The sequence below is a fragment of the Manis pentadactyla genome, chromosome 1, assembly GCF_030020395.1.
Source record: "Manis pentadactyla isolate mManPen7 chromosome 1, mManPen7.hap1, whole genome shotgun sequence".
In the NCBI taxonomy this organism is placed as follows: domain Eukaryota; kingdom Metazoa; phylum Chordata; class Mammalia; order Pholidota; family Manidae; genus Manis; species Manis pentadactyla.
In genome coordinates, this window is record NC_080019.1 from 195009274 (window position 1) to 195028168 (window position 18895).

Sequence of the window (18895 nt, forward strand, 5' to 3'; positions counted from 1 at the left end):
TTTAATACTGATGAAGCTCTCTCCATACGTTTCTAAGTGTTACCATGTGATCAGGTAGCCACAGGAGCCTGTCATGTACCCACACATGCTGCTTCAGTACCCCTGCGGAGGTGGGGATGGGCAGTAGTAAGTGGTGGATGTCTGGCCAGTGTCCCCTGTCTCCCTTCCTGCCCTCTACAACCCCAAGGGCCTGCTGGTGACACCCAGAGCGTGCTGGCTAGAAGGTGCCAGAGGGACTTAAACCAGCAGCTGCCAGAACTGGGCAAGCCCAAGAGCAGGTCTGGAACCCAGTCTGGAGGACAAGTGACCACAGATAAGGGTGGACACACCCAGGGAAGCAGAGGTGACACTGCGTTATGACTAAGGGTCCGTAAATGTTCAAACCCTAGCTCTGCCACTTGGATGAGCAGCTTAACACCTCTGGGCTCAGCCCCCGCTCCCCCTGCCAGACAGCGGCCGTGAAGACTCAGCTGGTGCAAACTGGACACAGGCCCTGAGCACCAGCAGACCACCATAGCTCTGGGTCCAGCCAAGGGCTGATGCTGCCGTGGGGACCTTGCACCTTCACAGGGACCATGACACCATCCAGGGCAGCTCACGCTGGAGCACCACGCTGTGCCTGGCACTGAGCTAAGCCCTAGAATTCAACAAAGCTTGATTCTTATCCAGGGCAAGGAGTGCTTGCCAGTTATTGATGGGGGGGCCCCTCCAACTCCCAGAAGTTGTATGAGAAATGGCACGTTTATATTTACATGCATTCTTGTGAAGAGAATTGTATTGGATTGTCCAAGCACTCTGTGGCTCTGTGTGGCTAAGAACCACTGATCCAAGGGTCTGCAATCAAGAAAAGAGCAGACATGGGACAAGTGAAGGGGCCGATGGTGCAGGTGACTGAGGGCGGGGCTCAGACTGGCCCTTAGCAGCTACTCTCCTCCACCCTGGCAGGGATGTATCACCTCCCCATCACTGGTGTCCAGCAGGACAAAACACATGCACAGCAGGTAGGCAGGCACCATCAGGCCTCAGACCCGTGTGTGGCAAGTCCCAAGGCGGCTATGTGGGAGGCGCAGGAGCTGGCCTAGGAGGCCAGGAAGAGCAAAGGCCTCACCCTGGGGAAGCGCACTTGGGTACAAACTCACCTCACCAGTCTTGGTATGTTGAACTCCTGCTGCTTGCAGCTGTGGGGGCTGGCAGAGGATGCTCAGCTAAAGTCAACAGCAAAAGCAAACAGCCCAATTCAGAAGTAGGCAAAGGACTTGAATAGACCTTCTCCAAAGGACACAAATGGCCGGCAAGCACGAGATGATGCCCAGCACACCGCTGCCGTCGGGAGGCAAATGAAGACCACAGTGAGATGCCACCCGACACCGTGAGGACGGCTGTGACCTTGAGCCAAAAAGGCGAGTGCCGACAGGGGTGTGGAGAAACCAGAGGCCTCACGCCCTGCAGGCGGGAGCAGTGGCGGCTCCAGCAGTTAGGCAGAGCGTTTGCACCTGGTGCAGGGGTTTCACAGAGGCGCACTCCCGGGGGCTGCGGCTCACCAGTGCTCACTGCAGCACTGCCCACAGCAGCCGGACGCGGGAATACCCCAGATCCAGATGAAAACGTACATGGATACACTGGAGGTGATTCAGCCATAAAAAGCACAGAGTCCTGACACACGCTACAGCATGGAAGAGCCTTGCTGACGTGATGTTCGTTCAAACAGCCAGACCCGGAAGGACAACTATTTTATGATTCCATCTATGCGAGGAATATAGTCAAATTTACAGAGACAGAAACATACTGGGTACTGAGGGGACACCAGGGGCTGGAAGGAAGGCCCTTGGGGAATGAGGAGCTATTGTTTAATGGGGACAGAATTTCTATTTGGAATGGCAAAATGTTCCAGAACTAGATTGGGACGATGGTTACACAACACTGAATGTATTTAATGCCACGGAAGTCTACACTTAAAATGGTTAAAATGGTTAGTTTATGTTTACCACTTATGTTTATGTAGTAAATTTTACAGTATTTTTAAAAACTGAAGAATCACAACTACAAGGATACTAACAGTCTTCATTCTGTGACACACACACACACACACACACTCTAAAGACTCCTTAGTCTACATCTGGACACAAATTTACATATGCAAATTCTCAGACCAGAAGGGCTCCGGTGTGCCTTACAGGAGAGTCCCTGGGAAGAAGAGGGGGGCCGATTATCTCTCACCCTCCCTCATCCCCACCACCACACCCCCTCCAGCCTGAACTGAAAAGTGTGCAGAGACATTTTAATGAGTTTGTTCACTCCACCTTCTGAGCCTGCACACCCCCTAAAGGATGCTGGACCCTACATTATATTAGGGTCTATGCCTGAGTCCCTGCACCAGTAAGAAAAGTCCCTCTGAGGCAGCCTAAACATCTACATCATGCAAGAAAACAGAGCAACCTTCAACTTCATGACTCCTTGGGAAATTAAGTCTACAAAAGTATTTATCAAGCTTTACCATTATATTAACATCAAGGCAATATAGCAATGGCATGTCTGGAAGAACTGATATAATGAGCACATTAACAACTTATTAAAAATCTCTCCTTACCCATGGTCTGGGATCCAGCCTTGGGCTGGTTTTCCTCAAGTACCAGGCTTGTGATGCTGTGCTCAGTACTCTAAATGATCTTTAAGTCCTCATGAGTAAGTGAAAGACATGAGGCTACATAAATATCTGGGATGAGAACTCCCTATAACATCAGGCTTATCCCAGTTCAGGCCATGAACAGACACAGGTGTAAAAACCCACCCACAAAGGCTGCACTGCTCTGCATCTCAACAAGGATCTGCTACTCTGGGGCCGCACGGAAAACAGGTCTCACTGGCCTATGGCAAGATGCCTGCTGGGACTGCCTGCGAGCCAGCCGTCAGGTGGGAGTGACGCCTGGCTGTTGGCCTGGCAGGTTTCATGCTTTTACATACAAACTGACAGCACCAAGGGGAAAGTAAGTTCCTTAACTTAATAAAACAGGAATTCTTTAAAAATTAAATTTTGAAAATATATGTACCATTTTACTGCTTTTGCTTCTGCTTTTAAAATTCACAAGGGACCTCAAACACTGCCAAGTACATGTTTTTATACATACTTGTAAAATGGAATTTTCTTTAGATTTCTATATGCAAAAAATTAAAGAATGCATGTTCTTCCCTTGACTCTCACATGAAGAGCAGAAATATTAGGAAGGCCGGTCATGCCTTAGAATCGGCCTTATATACTTTCCACTCAAAACATGTACTTGTCATGTCTTTCTTCCTGAAGTTTTCCTAAGAACCTCCTGCTATCCTTAGACTTCAAAATTAGGAGAAAAAAATGCATCCTCCTTAATCACATCCATCTACTAATTAGTAAACTACGCAGCACTCACAGGTTCAGCCGTCCGTTGCTCACTGTACTCCCCTTCCTCATCTGTAGCGGGAGCAAGACTGCATTCCGAGAGCAGCAAAACAAATACACTAGTTTTATACCTTACCAAACAAGTAACCAAAAAGAAAAAATGAGACCATGCTAGAAAAAGTACAAAACCACAACATTCTCAATTTTATTTGCCAGTAGTCAGGACCTACAGAACCACACAGCACAGATGGACCAATTCCTGCCTCCATGAATTTTAAACTGCCTTTTACAACACTTCTCTGGCTCTGAAGATGGTAGTGTTCCACAATATGTCGGCTGGTGAAATTCAGCAGCTGGGCCTTTCTCCAAGCTCCTTTATCCAACCTCAGCCATAGATTGTACATTGCCTATAAAAATCTACTTACAAGAAGAATGCAGTTGTTCTAAAATGCCACACACAGCAGAAACGGCTCCTAAATGTCAATAAAGCCGCCACAGGAAGGAGATGCCTGCATCAGCTTTTGCTGCTACAGGACACCCAGAGCCCCAGGCCTGCGATGTCACGCAGAAGGGAGCAGCACCAGAGCAGGGAGCAACGTCTCCCTAATGTGATGCTGAGGCCCGGTTTGGAGGGACCCTCCACTCTCATATGTGGGGTCTGTGAGAAGTGACATGCATCTGCCAGGGGCCGCGGCGCGGCTGCAAAGGATGTTCGTGGAGAGGGGCCCTTGCACCCACGTCCATCACTGAGAGAACTTCAGTGAACTGCAGGCGCTGGGATCTGCGAGGCCCTTTTCATGGTATCTGTTACACGAAAGACTAGACATCTGAGTTTACAGCCAAACGGCCCAGAACAGTATAAGGACATACTAACCAAGTACATGTGTTGTAATATATAACTTCCTGGTGCCAAGTTTATAATGCTTCAAAATATAATCATTGTAGCCATCAATGACTCTTCTTTCTTTATTCAAAAATAAAAGAGGCACAAAAATATAGAACTAAAATGTCCAATGTTATCTGAAATAGTGGTTCACCAAAAGGTTTAAAGGTAAACTTGCATTTTGGAGGTAATTATAATTACTAGAGAGAGAATGAATTGTTTTTCAAAGAAATGCATCTCAGGAAAATGCTGAGCAAGGGGTAGGCGGTTATTTAATCCCCCAATTTTTATGAGAAAACCCACAGGTCTCAAAAAGTCTACGAGCCAAAGGAAACCAGTAAGGCCCTCCCCTAGGGTCAGCTAACATGGGCCAGTCTAGAAGGATGGATTCTTTCTTAGGCTCCCCTCTGACAAGATTAACCACCCACCAACCAGCACTCTCTTTTCCAGAAGGAAGTTCTGTAGATACATGTCAATTCATGCACATCTCTAGTCAACCCTTCTGCCCCCCCACGACACACAGCACACAGTAATGGGCTCGCAGTACAAAGTGGAGACCTGGGGAAGGGGCAGGGGCATACAGAGTGCCCCTACCTGTCACGCTCCAGAGCACGGAGGTCTTCTAGCAGCTCCCGGGCCACAGTCTGCAGGTGGGGGTTGCGGCTCTTGGACATGGCCAGGATGCGCTGCAGTGGTAGGGAGCTCTGGAACTCACAGGCCAACTTGGAGAAGACTTCCGGTTCCAGAACCACAGACTGGACGAGTCGCAATACGTGAAGACACACCTCTGCATCTGGATCTAGGGTGAAAGCAGTGATGTTTCCGGTTAGAAGACAACCTTCTATAGGAATCCTGGGATAGAAACAAGCATTCCTGACCATTCCAAATGACAGATTTGACAGTTTAGAAAAATAGGAGCTGACCCAGAAACAGTGTCATTTCTTGATGTAAATGCTTAGCAAATGAGCAGCATGAGAGAGCTCATCTATTTAGTAACCTCTTGTCTTCAAGTATTACAATCATTTAATTTTAAAAGGCTGAATTCAAAATATGAGGGCTTTTCATGTTTGCTATCATTCTGTCTACTTATAAGATGGTTTTCAAAGGTATTTCTTCATTTTCACTGTGAAGTAGCAAACCCTTCAGAAGCCACATGCAGCTTTGACATCTGTTCAGGTCCGCTGAGTTCCACAAAGTCACAGCTTGCGACACTCACTGTATCCCACTGTCTCCACATGAATGTGCCTGGAGTTAGAACCCAGCAGCCCTGCATGTATTGTAGCAGCCAGTACAGAACAGTTAGGCGGAAACAGCCTGACACAAAGCAACAACCCCTAGCCAGGAGAGGTCCAATTCTCCTCACCACTCCTCCCTACTGGGAACCTCTCACATGCCATCAACTCATGTCTTGATTGGGTATTGTAATTGGAACCAGGCTAAGTCCTAGCACTACATGTGAAGACACTTTTAGGAAGTAAGAGGATGAAGGAGCGAGCCAATCAAGGATGAAGGAGGGGATGGCCACAGCCCACCCAGAGGCCTCCTCTGCTGCGTGAGAGCAGCCCAGGGCATCCTGAAGACTGCTGTGCAGGGGAAGGACACCAGAAAACCTGCTCTACCTGGGGAGGGCAGGGTGTCCTGGCCCGGCCCAGGGGAGTCTCCCTACTTTGGAGAAAGGGAGGGAAACTTTACCTAGGATGAGACCTGCTGAAGAAGCAGGCAGCACGTGGCTGCCACAGCAGGGGGACGGGGACACTGGGGAGGCCCCACCGCCCAGACGCAGACAGACAGGAGCTCCACGCTCCCCAGCAGCGCAGCAAACACCCAGGAGCCTGTGAGAGCAGTCAACCTCTGCAAAGGAGCTAAAGGATGGAAGGAGACCCCTTGGAGACCAACAGCTATGAGTGGAGCAAGACACTAAGGAAGTGACTCCAGCAACGTAGCCCTCACCGCAGCACAAGGCAGGGAGAGGAGTACGAAGCCAGCCATGCACAGAAGGCGACCTCAGCAACACCGTGACCTGCCTCGGCCCCAAACCGACAGCATGGAGGCACGGGGGTGGGTGGGGGGCAGCCTTCTCCAAGGGCACTACTTACGTCGTTCTCTACTGCAGAGTTCAGAGAAAAGTGGCTCAAAGGCCACATGCAGCCCATGACTTGCTTCTGAACAGCCTATGAGCTGACAGTGGCCTTTATGTTTAAAAAGGTTACTTAAAAAGAAAAATAACAGAAGGATAATATGCAACAGAAACTATACATGGCTCTCAAAGCTCAAAATATTTACTACCTAGCCCATTTCAGGAAAAGTTTGTTGACCCCTGTTCTACTACCCTACACACAATGTCCAACACTGGATCAGAAATTATAATGGCAAAGCAAGGGAAACAAAAAGCACCCCACAAAGTGACAAAGTAATCAGCAGGGCTAGACTAAGAGATGACCCAGAAACAGGAACAACTGAAAAGGAATTTGAAATAAATATGATTAACATATGGGAAAACGCTGTTTTCAGGATCTTGCAGTATATCTGAAGAAGTATGTTTTTAAATTAAAACTCTTTGTGATTAAAGATTGTATTATAAATCCTAGAGCAAATATTAAAAAGTTTTTAAGGTGTAAACAATAAACCAACAGTGCAGATAATATAGAATATGAAAATATTCCATCCAACAGCAGATAAAAAAAAGAGGAGGAGACAATGAGAGATATTTCTGTATTTCTTTGTATATACATTAAATGAAACAGTATAAACACACTGATTAAGAGAATTCATAAAACAAGACCCAACTATACATTGTCTCCAAGACACCCAAAGATAGATATAAAAAATATGCCATGAAAAGACTAAAGATGGGTGCAGAGATTACATTATTATCAGACAAAGTATCAGAACAAGAAATATTCCAGGGTAAGGAAGGACATTGCTCAAAGAGGTCAATGCATAAAGGCATAACAGTCTTATGTATGTACCTAACAACAGAGTTTCAAAAGACACAAAGCACTCTAAGGGCAAATAAATTCACAGTCAGAGTTGGAAACTTTAACACTCTTACTTCCGTTATTGATTTTTAAAAAGGAAGAAAGAAAATCAGTAAGGCCACAGAATTCCTGAACAACAGTATCAGCCAACTTGACCTAACTGATATGTAGAAGAATCTGAAATACACATTCTGTGATCACAGGGATTAAATTCAAAATCACAGAAATATATAGTAAGTAACAGAAGATAACAAAGACAAAAAACAAGAAAATCTTTGAAAAATCCCCAAATATATGGAATAAAGCAACATACTTTTAAATTTGTGGATGCAGTTAAATCAGTGATTTTAAGGGGTAATTATAGCATTAAATGTTCATATTGGAAAGAATAAAGGTCTCAAATTAGTTATCTTAGCTTTCATCTTCAAAAAAAAAGAAAAAAGAAAAGCAGCAAATCAAACCCAAAACATGCAAAAGGAAAATGGTAACAAAGAGCAGAAATCAATACAAATGAGAACAAACAAAAAAAATTAGGAAAATCACCAATAAAATCAAAAGCTGTCCCTTTTTAAAAAATGTATAAAATTGATAAAACACTAGCCAGACTAAATAAGGAAAAGAGTTGGGTGGGAGGGGGAAAGAAAGACAGAGGCAAATCACAAATACCAGGAATGAAAAAGGAGATACCACCACAGATCCGCCATATATTGAAGGAATATTATGAACAACTGTGTTCCCATAAATTTTACACCTTGGATGGAATGGACAAATTCCTTGGAAGAAATAAAATACCAAGATTCACTAAGAGAAAAGATAGGTAACCTGAAAATTCTTTACCTACTAAAGAAATTAAGTTTGTTGTTTAAAATTTTCCAACAACGAAAAACCCCAGGCCCAGAGGGCTTTGTTGGCAATCCATTAAACATTTAAAGAAAAAATAGTGGTGATTCTACACAAGCCTTTCAAAAAACAGAAAGGAGGGACCAAGTCTCAACTTTTATTTACTAGTCTAGAATTACCCTGATCCCAAACTAGACAAAGATATTTCATAAACAATAGATACATATTCTAGGAAGGCAGGGTTGGTTCAACATTTGTTAATCAATCAATGTCATTTACAATGACAATGGACTGAAGAAGCAAAACCAAATGATCATCTCAACAGATGCAGAAAAAGCCTCTGACAAAATTCTATACCCACCCATAATAAAAACTCTCATCAAACTAGGAATAGAAAGGAACACCCTGAACTTGATAAAGGGCATCTACAAAAAACATTGTCTTAATGGGAGAACACTGAATGCCTCTCACCTAAGATCGGGTACAAGGCAAAGCTGTCCATCTTCACACTCCTTTTCAAAACTATACTGGAGATCCTGCCTTGTGCAGCAAGGCAAGAAAAAGAAATGAAAGGTGTATAGATTAGAAAGAAAGAAACTAAACTATTTGCAGACAATATGGTTGTCTGTATAGAAAATCCCCAAAAATATACAAAAAAGCTACTAGAACTAGTTGAGTTTAGCAAGGTCACAGAAATCGAAGTCAGTGTAAAAAACCAATTGTATTCATGTATCTGTGGGTAAAATTGCAACATTTCCAGAATATCTCACCTGGCTTTGGTACATCTACATATCAATAGGCATTCAGAGGTAGAAAGAAGTAAGGCTTTAGTGAATTTGCATCATTCCTCAGGGGTGGAGAGAAGTTCATCTCCATATCAATGGGTAATTACCTGGGCAAGGAGGGCATACCTGTACCTGAGAGGTGCGGGGAGGGCCGGTTTTGCTGCTATTGGTGCAGAAGAGAGAGATGGGCCGGACTGCAGTTTTGTAAGCAATCAATGGGTTTTAAACTTTATTTCTCCCTTTGACTGATTTCGGTTTTTAGAGGTATTTTGCCCTGGGATATCCTCTCCTTGGACTTACAATCAGTAACAATAAATTGGAAATGGAATTTTAAGAAAGACTATCACACACAAAAACATGAAACACTTAGGTATAAATCTTACAAAATATGTGCAAAATTTGTATGCTAAAAACCATAAAATACTGATATAAGAAATCAAAGACAACTTAACTAAATGAAGAGAGATATTTATGAATTGGACGATTCAACATTGTTAATGTTAGGCAGGAAAATAGATATGAGCGGGGTGGAAAGGGAAAAAGGCCAGAAAATCTAGTAAAAAAAGACCCAAAATTAATCGATTAAAGCTCAAAAAGCCAAGGGCAACTTGGCCTGGAATGTTTGAATATTTCTCAGATAAAGGAAGGTCCCTCAGCACAGCCTGTGTCTTTACTGTGTCAACCACGCAGGCCCAGCTCAATTCCTTTACCTTTACCTATATGCTGTTTTTTTCTCGTCTGACCCTAATTAAGTAGTTTGTAACCTAGGCAACTAATTTAGCATGCAGGCCCAGCCGTAAACAACATAGTGAAAAGCAGGAAAGATTCCATCTTAAAGATTGTATTTTAATACCCAGGAACTTAAATGTAAGGTGATTAACTTACTCCTTAGCAAACAGACAATAGCTCAGCCCACCTTGGGAGCTGGGCAGGCAGTCTGATCTGCTCCCAGACCAGAGACGCCAGGATCCCAGAGAGAAATCAGGGCAGGAACTTCCTTGTGTAAAGTTAATTCTAAGTATTCAAAGACCACTTAACAAGTCTGCACCCCCAGCCCTTAGTCACATTCCTAAAGAATCCTTAAATGGGGGAGCCCCCAACCTTTCGGGGCACTCCTCTCTCTGAGGTCGCCTGCACTTTCTAAGTATGTGTAACCTTTTAATCTTAAACTTTCTCTCTCCAACCTTTCGGGGCATCTCTCCTTGCTGAGGTTGCCTGCTGCACTTCTTCTCTCTTTAAGGAACTTTAAATGAAGCTTTTACTCTGCTTCACTACTGTGTCTCTGCCCTTCAGTTCTTTGTCATGGCAGGGACAAGGACAGAGGAAATACACAACGCTCCCCCAATATATTTGGTGCCGTGACTTGGATGGATTCCATCCCCGGTAAGCCAAACCGACCTCTCCCACCAACATATTTGGTGCTGCACGACTCCATGACTCCAATGGATTCCCACCCCCGGTAACTGCGTATGCCTCGCCCCCTGGCTGGAGGCACTCCCTCACTCACTATCTACCTCTTCTCTGGGAATCCTTCCCTTCCTTCTCTGTCTCTCGTGGACCAAAACAGCTGCACTCTGGGCACGGGTCAAGCAGCAAAGGCCACAGGGTGCTTGCCAGAAGGCTCCCATGACAGGGTAAGTTGGTTGTGGACCAGGGAACATTGCATTAGGCACCCCACTGACCGCAAGACAATGTCCACACAACAGAGAAACACTGTAAAACACCCACTTCCAATCCCATGGCAAGTCCCCACACAGGGTTTACTATGTCCATGCAGAGACTTCCTTCTCTGTGTTCTCAGATTTCTCCCACTCACTGCATTTCTTCTCTAACACCCTCCAAGTTTTTTGTGTTCCCTGCTGGTCAGCTAATTGGGACAAACCCCAAGGACTCCCATCTCAGGATCTCCTTGGCCATGAGATGTCCACTAGACCTGGCTGGAGGCAGCACTCACATGTGCTCGCCTTGCAGGGAACCCCTCCCTACGAGGCAGGTCACAAGTGGGTCCTGGGGAATGTCACCCAGAGCAGCCAGAGTTCTCCCTTTACTCTCCTCCTCTCCAATGGCTCCCTGCAGGAGCTAAGGGCCTTCTCACTTGCCTTTATTCTATGACCCTTTGTCCTTTCTGCACTAAGTTCTTTCTGTCATCATGTCTCCTCTATTTTCTCTATTTTCCATTTAGAGGGAAACAGACTTACTCTGGGATCTGAAGTCCCACTTAACTCTGACCTCCCACTGAGAGCCCACCTCTCCGGCCTAGCCTGCAGCCTGCAGGAGTGTCATAACCTCGGGCCCAAACCTTTGTCAGCACAGCAGTTTTCTTTTCCTCACAGCTGCCTCCGTCAGCCCAGGCACCCCGAGATGCTCCCCAGGGACCTTAACCTCCTAGTGTCCCCTGATGAGGCTCCCAGATCTCCAGGAGGCTTGCCTGGCCAGACCACTCCCTTTAATGACTCTAAGAGCTCAGTTTAAAAGCTGCCTCTCTTCCCTTCTTCCACCTTTACTCTGGTACCTTTAGTTACTGCCAAAACCTTAGCCAGCTGAGAACCCTATTCTCCCGTTTCCTCTGCACTTGCACCTTCTTCAGTGTTCTTCTCTCAGAAGCAGGAGAGGAGAGGCTTATTCCTCCTAAGCCCTAAGCTAGGAAGCCAATTCCTCCTATGCCCTAAGCTAGGAAGCCGATTTCCACTGCCTCCGTTTCTCAGGATCACCCCAGATCACAGTAAGCCCCCTAAACTCTAAGCTAGGAAGCCGAGGACTTCCGTCCTCCCTGTTAAGGGAGAAGTCTGAAAACAGGCCTTACTTTTCAGGTCTTGGGACGCTGAGACCTCCGGGATAGAACCTGGGACGCTGGGCTCTCTAACCCATTTATTCCGTCCTTGATGGGCAACCAGGAATACTTGATAGAATCCTCTTTTTGCTCCTCTCCCTACTTTACTTCTGCCCCAATCAGTTTAAAACTGACCTTAGTTGAGCAAAAGGGTTAGTAAAGAGGCTTGTAAGTTTACTAGCAGCCTTCACTTGTCTGCCACACATGTCAACATATTTCAGTTCAGAAAGTGAAACAGAAAATTCCAGATGCTTCTAGAAGGAAAAACCAATCACATACAAAGAATCAAGAATCAAAACTTCTCAATACTGGACATTAGAAGATAATGTAAGGACACCTTCAAATTCAGAAATAAAAAGTAATTCCAACCTGGAATTCTATACCAGCCAAGCTATTACAGGTGAGAGTAAATAAAGACATTTCAGACAAAAAACACCTCAAAGTTTTGTCTTGGTTACAGCCCAGTTTTGCCTCCCTTCCCAGGCCCGCGCCCTGCAGGAACCGCCCGTGGTCCACTGGCCTTGCAGAGCTCCCCTCCTCCGCTCAGCTGCCACCCGGCCTCCGAGAGGGTGCCTCAGGATCACGGGACCTCTCTGACCGTGGCTGGCCCTCCCTTCTCCTGACTCCCTTCTTTTTCCTTGGCTTCCTCGGGGCTCCTCCACCAGCTCCCCCTCCTTATACTGGCCTCCAATATGGAGCCCCCAGGGCTCTGTCCCAGGCTTCCTTCTCCACCTGCTCTCCCTAGGTGACCCCTGCCAGTGACTCTCAAACCCACTTCCCCAGCCCTAGCCTCTCCCTGGAGTCCTAGACTCCATGTCTGCCCAAACCTACCCACACCCCTACCCGCGGGAGTCTGCCACCCTCTCTGTTCTAACCAGACTGACACAGCACTCTCAAGCCCTGCTCGCCCTCACCTGCCCCTGCTCTGTCCTCCTGTCTCAGCACACACCATCACCATCCACCCAGTGCTCAGCCAAACACACAGGTGTTCTTTCCTTTCACAGCCATCGCAGTCTTGTCACCCCCACCTCCAACACAGCCTAAACCCGTAACCAACACCCTAGGCTCGGCTATCTGGTCTCACCCACAGTACTGCCACCCCTTTCTCCGCAGCTTTCTGCTTTAATACCTCCAGTGTTGCCTCTTCCCATCCCTATCTGTCACACAGCAGCCTGAACAAAACCCTTGTATGTGGAACCTGGAACAGGCCACATCCTGCTCCCCAGCAGGTCCTCACTGCATCCAGGATAAGTTCCTGGTCCTCGACCTGATCTAGCCCTGCCTTTTCCCTGGGCCCCCTCACACCAGGGGCCTCTCCTCACCATGCACAGGAACACGGGCCTGCTCCTGGTTTCCCTAAGATGCCTGGTCCATTTGTCCTGGAAATGCCCAGAATGCCCCAGCCCCATCTTCATATGCCTCGCCCCTCTCAAATTTCAGCTTAGCAGTTTCAGTTCAACATGTAAAGAGCTTGGATGCTGTCACTACCATTCTTACAACAAGAAAAGCAGAACAAACTGAAACTTTTCCTGGACCTCTCATTGAATTGAGGTTGCAGGGTGATGACCACCCCAAATTCTGAAGAGAGAGGCAAACCCAAAGAGTCACAGCCAAGATCAGCTTTCCTGGAACAGAAGCCGCTGGAGCCATAAGCTGATAAAAACATGTAAATAATAATTTTGACAAATTGATGAGAACGGGGTGTGGACTACCATGGGGGTAGAAACTCCTGGGGTTGCAGTCTTAGGGGAAACCTGCACATTGTTGTGGGTTTGACCTCCAGGAACCCCACGAGGTTCTCACATGGCTCTGCCAAGGGAAGGGAAGAAACCATTATGAAACACAGCCAGGGTACTGACTGCTCATAACAAAGGCCTTTCCCCAGGGAAAAGGAGTCTATGGAAGCTCACCTAACCTGCTGGAAGCTGTCAGAGTAGCAGGAGACAGACAAGAGCAGGCGGGAGAAAGGCGGTTGGCAGGCCACCCAGTCTCCACCCAGAGGCGGGCCTGTCTCCCTCAGACCAACGCCTTTTTCCTCGTGCAGCACACACTGATAAGCAAAAGATACAGGTCACTGGGACCTTCCCAATTTTGGAGCGTGTGCACCTAAGAAGACTTGTCACTAATGACCCTGAAGCCATCATAATATCACTATTATATCATTTACATTATAGTGTGGGTCCCACCATGAGTTTCTCTTAGACTGTCATGTGGAAATGACCGCCCGGCACAAACTTGCACAAAGAGGCTGATGGAGAGGAAACAAGATAATCCAAGAGATAGTATGAGAATGACAAATGGGAGGTAGGAAACCAAATACACCCCATAAAAGACAATGGAAAACCCAGCGGGTGGCTACCCACCTTCCGGGTCATCCTGCTCCTCTCTCTTGAGCTACTTTCCTGTCACTTTGCTACACAAAAAATTCTTTGAGGCTTTAACTCTCCATCTGGTCTCTTGACTGAATTCCTTCCTTGGAGAAGACAGGAACCACGGAATTCCACCATCTACGGCCTGGTAACAGAAGGGCATTTCCCCCACTCTGGCCCCTTCTCCCATTTGTAACTCATCTCAGGAGGGGAGGGGGCTGAGAACACTTGGAACGGTCACAGCCCAGGGACACAGGCCACTACAGACTGAGATTTAATCATCAGATGATGGACTTCCTCTCCCGCACCTTAAACCACACCAACAGGGATGACAATACACGGTAATACACAACAGCATTACAGCTGGGGAGCTGCAAGACACAGTGTCCACCTAAGGAGGGCTCTCAGGGAAGCCCAACGGCAGCAGGGGAGACACGGAAGGACGGCAGGAGGATGTGAACCTACTCCGGAGCCCACCCTGAACAGCCCGGCCCCTAGCCAGAGCAACAGGAAACCTCGCACTGCAGCCTTATTTACCTCAGTTCTTACCACCCAGTAAATAACATCTTAGCTTTCAACCCAAAATTACAAGGCATGTGAAAAACAAAGAAAATGCCCAGGAAAAAAGAAAATGCCCACAGAGCATCAGGACGAGACTTGACTTGATGGGGATTTCGGAATGAGCACACAAGGAATTTGAAGTATCTGCGATTCGTATGCTAAGGGCTCCATATCAGCTGGCTGGGCTGTCACAGCACAACACCACAGGCCTTTATGGTGGCTTCAACAGGACATGTACTTTCTCACAGTTCTGGAGGCTGAAAGTTCAAGATGAAGGTTATCAGCAGATTGGTTTCCCCAACATCTCTCTCCTTGCCATGAAGATGGCCTTTCCTCTGTGCTCACACATCCCTGGTGTTCATGTGTCCTGATCTTTTCTTCTTATAAGAACACATTAGGATCTACCCTAAGGGCCTCATGTAACTTAACCACCTCCCTAAAGGCCCAATTTTCAAATACAGTCATCTTCTGAGATGCTGGGGGTTAGGGCTCTAACATAGGAATTTTCAACAATTCTGCCCCTCACAGGCTGTGACTGTGATGGAGAAAGTGGACAGCATGCAAGAACAGAAAGGGAATGCAGTCCCAGATGTGGAAACTCCAGAGAAGAGTCGTGTGTCAGCTTAAATATTACCTCCTCAAAGAGTCCTTCCCTTACCACTCAATGTAAAGCTACTCGCCTCACTCTGTCACCCACTGCCCTCTGACTCTCTGGATACCATTTATTTTATGACAGTATTCTCTCCCCTCCCCAGTGACGGGAAGTTTCAGGAAAGTAAGGACCTCACATGCCTTGCTCATCACTGTGCCCCCAGCACAATAAAATGTTTGCTCAATAAATGAAAAGACCGTATATTATGTGGCTGAGGCTGATGTAATTCAAATGACAAGGACATTTCAGAACAAACAAAATAACTAGGCAAGCTGGGCAAAGTAAAATAAGCCACCGGAAGTCGTAAATGAGACAAAGGCAGTCGAGGTGCAGCCCAACAGGAGTAACTTCATGAGGACACCACCACAAGGGAGAGGGGTTAGCTCTGTGATGTGTTTCAAGGACACGGTCACAAGCTCACGCACCAAATTTGTACAGGCAGGAGAATAACACGGAACTTGGGTCTGGGCCACAGATGAGCAAATTCTGAGTTATACCTACACAATATATCTTGTAAAATAGTCACGGAAATCTTTATTACTTGAGACAGAACATTCCAACAAATGGCCCAATTTTGGGTTTAGAGATGGGTGAAGCAACCAGTGGGTGAGTGAGAAAAAGTAATCACCTGATGCCAACACAGAATGACACAGATATGAGGTATCTAACAAAGGTTCTCAAGCAGCCACCATAAAAGTTATTCAATGAGCAGCCGTAACACACTGGAAACAAATGAAAATAGTCTCAGCAAAGAAATAGAAGGCATAAAGAAAAATAGATAGGAAACGTTAGAACTGAAAAGTACAGTAACTGCTAAAACTTGGTGGAGAAAGAATAGAGGGGACAGAGGAAATAATCAGTCAATAGCATTGAATAGAAGACAGGACAATAAAAACCACCCAATCTAAATGACAGAGAAAACAGACTGAAAGAGAAAATGAACAGAGACCCTAGGCCCAGTGGGACTATAAAAAAGATCTAACATTCATGTCATTGCAGTTCTGGAAAGAAAGGGAAAATTGGCAGGGCTGGAAGAAATTCTAAGAAAGAATGGCTGAGATTTTTACCCTATTTGCCAAAATGCACAAACCTACAGATCCAAGAAGCTGAGCAAACTCCCAACTAGATAGACCTCAAAAAATCTATGCCGAGACCCATCATAGCCAAACTTCTGAAAACCAAAGACAAAGTCTCGAAAGCAGCAAAAAGGTTGGCACCAGCAGACAGGGATTAGTTATTATATATAAAATTACGTGAATAAAAACATTTTTCTTGGATAGGCTTGTCAAAATGAGGTTCAAATTTGCACAGAGAAAACTGCACAAATCTTATAAGGACAATTCAAAAGGTCTTGACAAACATATACACCCATATACAACATAATCCTAACAAGACACAGAACATTTTCATCCACCAGAAGGTTCCCTCATGTCCCTTCCCTCCCAGGCAATCCCTACCCACAAGCAACTGATGTTCTAAAGTCCATCCCCATAGACTAGTTCTGCCTATTCTTGAAAACCACACACATGGTCCCACACATTTTTTAAAAAGCATTATTTCATTATTCAATTAAAGCTCAGGCAAATCAAAACAAATGAAATAATATTCTGCTGGGTTTTTCCTACATTTTTATCAGTTTAGTCCCCTCTTGATATTCTGGGGCTCTTTTCTTCTCACAAAGTGCTGCTAAGAGCCTGGATGGGCACAAAGCCGCTGCATCCTACCCTGTTTCTTCCCCAGTGGTGGACAGACTTTTCTCATAGTGAATTGCAGTTTTTTTTTTCATAGAGTGCAAATGGAGTTCACGGTTTAAGGCACTTGGGAGTGGGGAGGACTGTGGCAAGAAAGGAGCATGCCAGGACGGTCACCAACAGCCACAACCAGAGACACGACTTCACAAGGTGATCAGACAGCCTCCCCAGGTGACACCCCCACAGCTCTGAGGCTCTGAGCTCTGGAGCCACCGGTGCCTGTCACAAATGCATCCGACAAGCACGCAGCTCACAGTCACATCTGTCAGCACCAGCAGCAGCTGGCAGGAACTGTGCCTGTAGCTGGGCTTAAATCACGTCATCGCATCCATGCCAAGCAGAGCAGCACCAGCCAACAATGCAAAGTGTGCCGATCAACTTACATGCACACACACCGGCCCAGATGCTGGCACGCATGATGCACGGCTGGCCAGAGACTGATCATCCTTAGAGGCAGGCAACATGTGTCCCTATTATTATCTGCAGGACTCTGGGGGGAAATTCAGACTGGAAAGTTAGGATGTAACCATATTTCAGTAATATGATTAGAAATGTTTAAACAGCATTTCTTTACACACAAGCACAACTGACATGTTTTATCCTCAGCTGGTGTGTGCTGACCCTTAGGCTCCTTAGAAAGAAGCCCTGACATGCACAACCCTCCCTCTGACAGGAAAGAAAGCCTAGGAACTCCCTTGCCTACCTCCATCTCACCATCCCTTCCTATTCTCCACACACACACTCGTCATCACCATCAGGTGAATGCTATGGTCCCAAACTGGGTCCTTTGAGATGCCAGTTCCCCAGATGGTGACAGGTGTTCTCATCTACCCCACGCCCAACCACCGCTGGGTAGGCAAAGGAAGGACATAACCAAATGGCACTCTGGGAACTAAGCTGTAACTAACCAAGGACGAAGACAAGGACATGGCACTGAGACATTTCTAACCCCATACATCCTGGGATGCTCTTGTCACAGGCTCTGACTCCCCACATTTCTCGAACACAGGCATTCAGACAAAGGAAACACACCAAACCTGATCCAGTGAAATTTCCTGATGGCTAACTGGCTCCTTAAAGCACAGCTCAGACACAAGCTCAGAGGGCCTTTCTGTTCTCAGTCATACTTAGAACAAACACATCTATCTTTCTTTACTTATCTGGTAACTACTCTTATTTTTTTTTAATTCATGTATTAAATGCATACACTAAAATATGCAGTGAACTGAAGGTTTACACCCAAGACAGAGCACAGTAACATCCTACAGAGATGAAACATGCCATTTGGAGTCACTCACCACCATCACCTTAGCAAAGTTGTTTAAACAAAGACTGACTGGGCTTTGTTTCCTCAGCTGAACACTGGAGGTTTAAATCTTCTGAGTCATTCCTGTAAAGACTAAATGAAAAGACATATAAAAGTGTCCATCGAAATACTTGGTACATAGTTGGTATTCCATAAAGAGCCATTTCCAAGCTGCACAAAACAAAACCTCACCTCTCCAGCAGCTTCTTCTCGCCACACAGACCTTTGTCCTTCCCACAGCAAGAAGGCCGCGGCCTCAGGGTCCCCGCTCTGCTAACTCCCTCCCACTGCTACATGTCCTAAGAGCCCACTTCCCACTCCCTTTGGGTCTCTGTGTGGAAGCCACCTGCTCAGTAGCCTTCGGCCACCAGCTTAAAATTAAAATGAAAACAGCACTGCCTTCCCACTCCCCTCTGCTGCCTTTTCCCAGGAGCATTAAATATCATAAAATGCTCTGTATGTTTTGCTCACCTATTTTCTCCTCTGTCTCTTCATTCCCCAGCTCCAGAAGGGCAGGACTTGGGGCTGGCGGCTCACTGCTGTGACCCCCATCCCTAGGACAGTGCC

General features: G+C 46.3%; 1 protein-coding gene across 6 annotated transcripts in view; it reads right to left on the minus strand.

Moving 5' to 3' along the window:
* Positions 1–3040: 3040 nt before the first annotated feature.
* Positions 3041–18895, minus strand: part of HSF2BP (heat shock transcription factor 2 binding protein) — a 136907-nt gene continuing 121052 nt past the window's right edge. For 5 of the 6 annotated variants that reach the window (XM_057505062.1, XM_057505055.1, XM_036912147.2 and 2 more), the window contains one exon: positions 3041–5055. In XM_057505062.1, coding sequence (XP_057361045.1) covers positions 4847–5055 — 209 coding nt within the window. In that variant the 3' untranslated portion in view covers positions 3041–4846. The remainder of the gene's footprint in view (positions 5056–18895) is intronic. The other variant, XM_057505065.1, reaches the window with a different exon arrangement.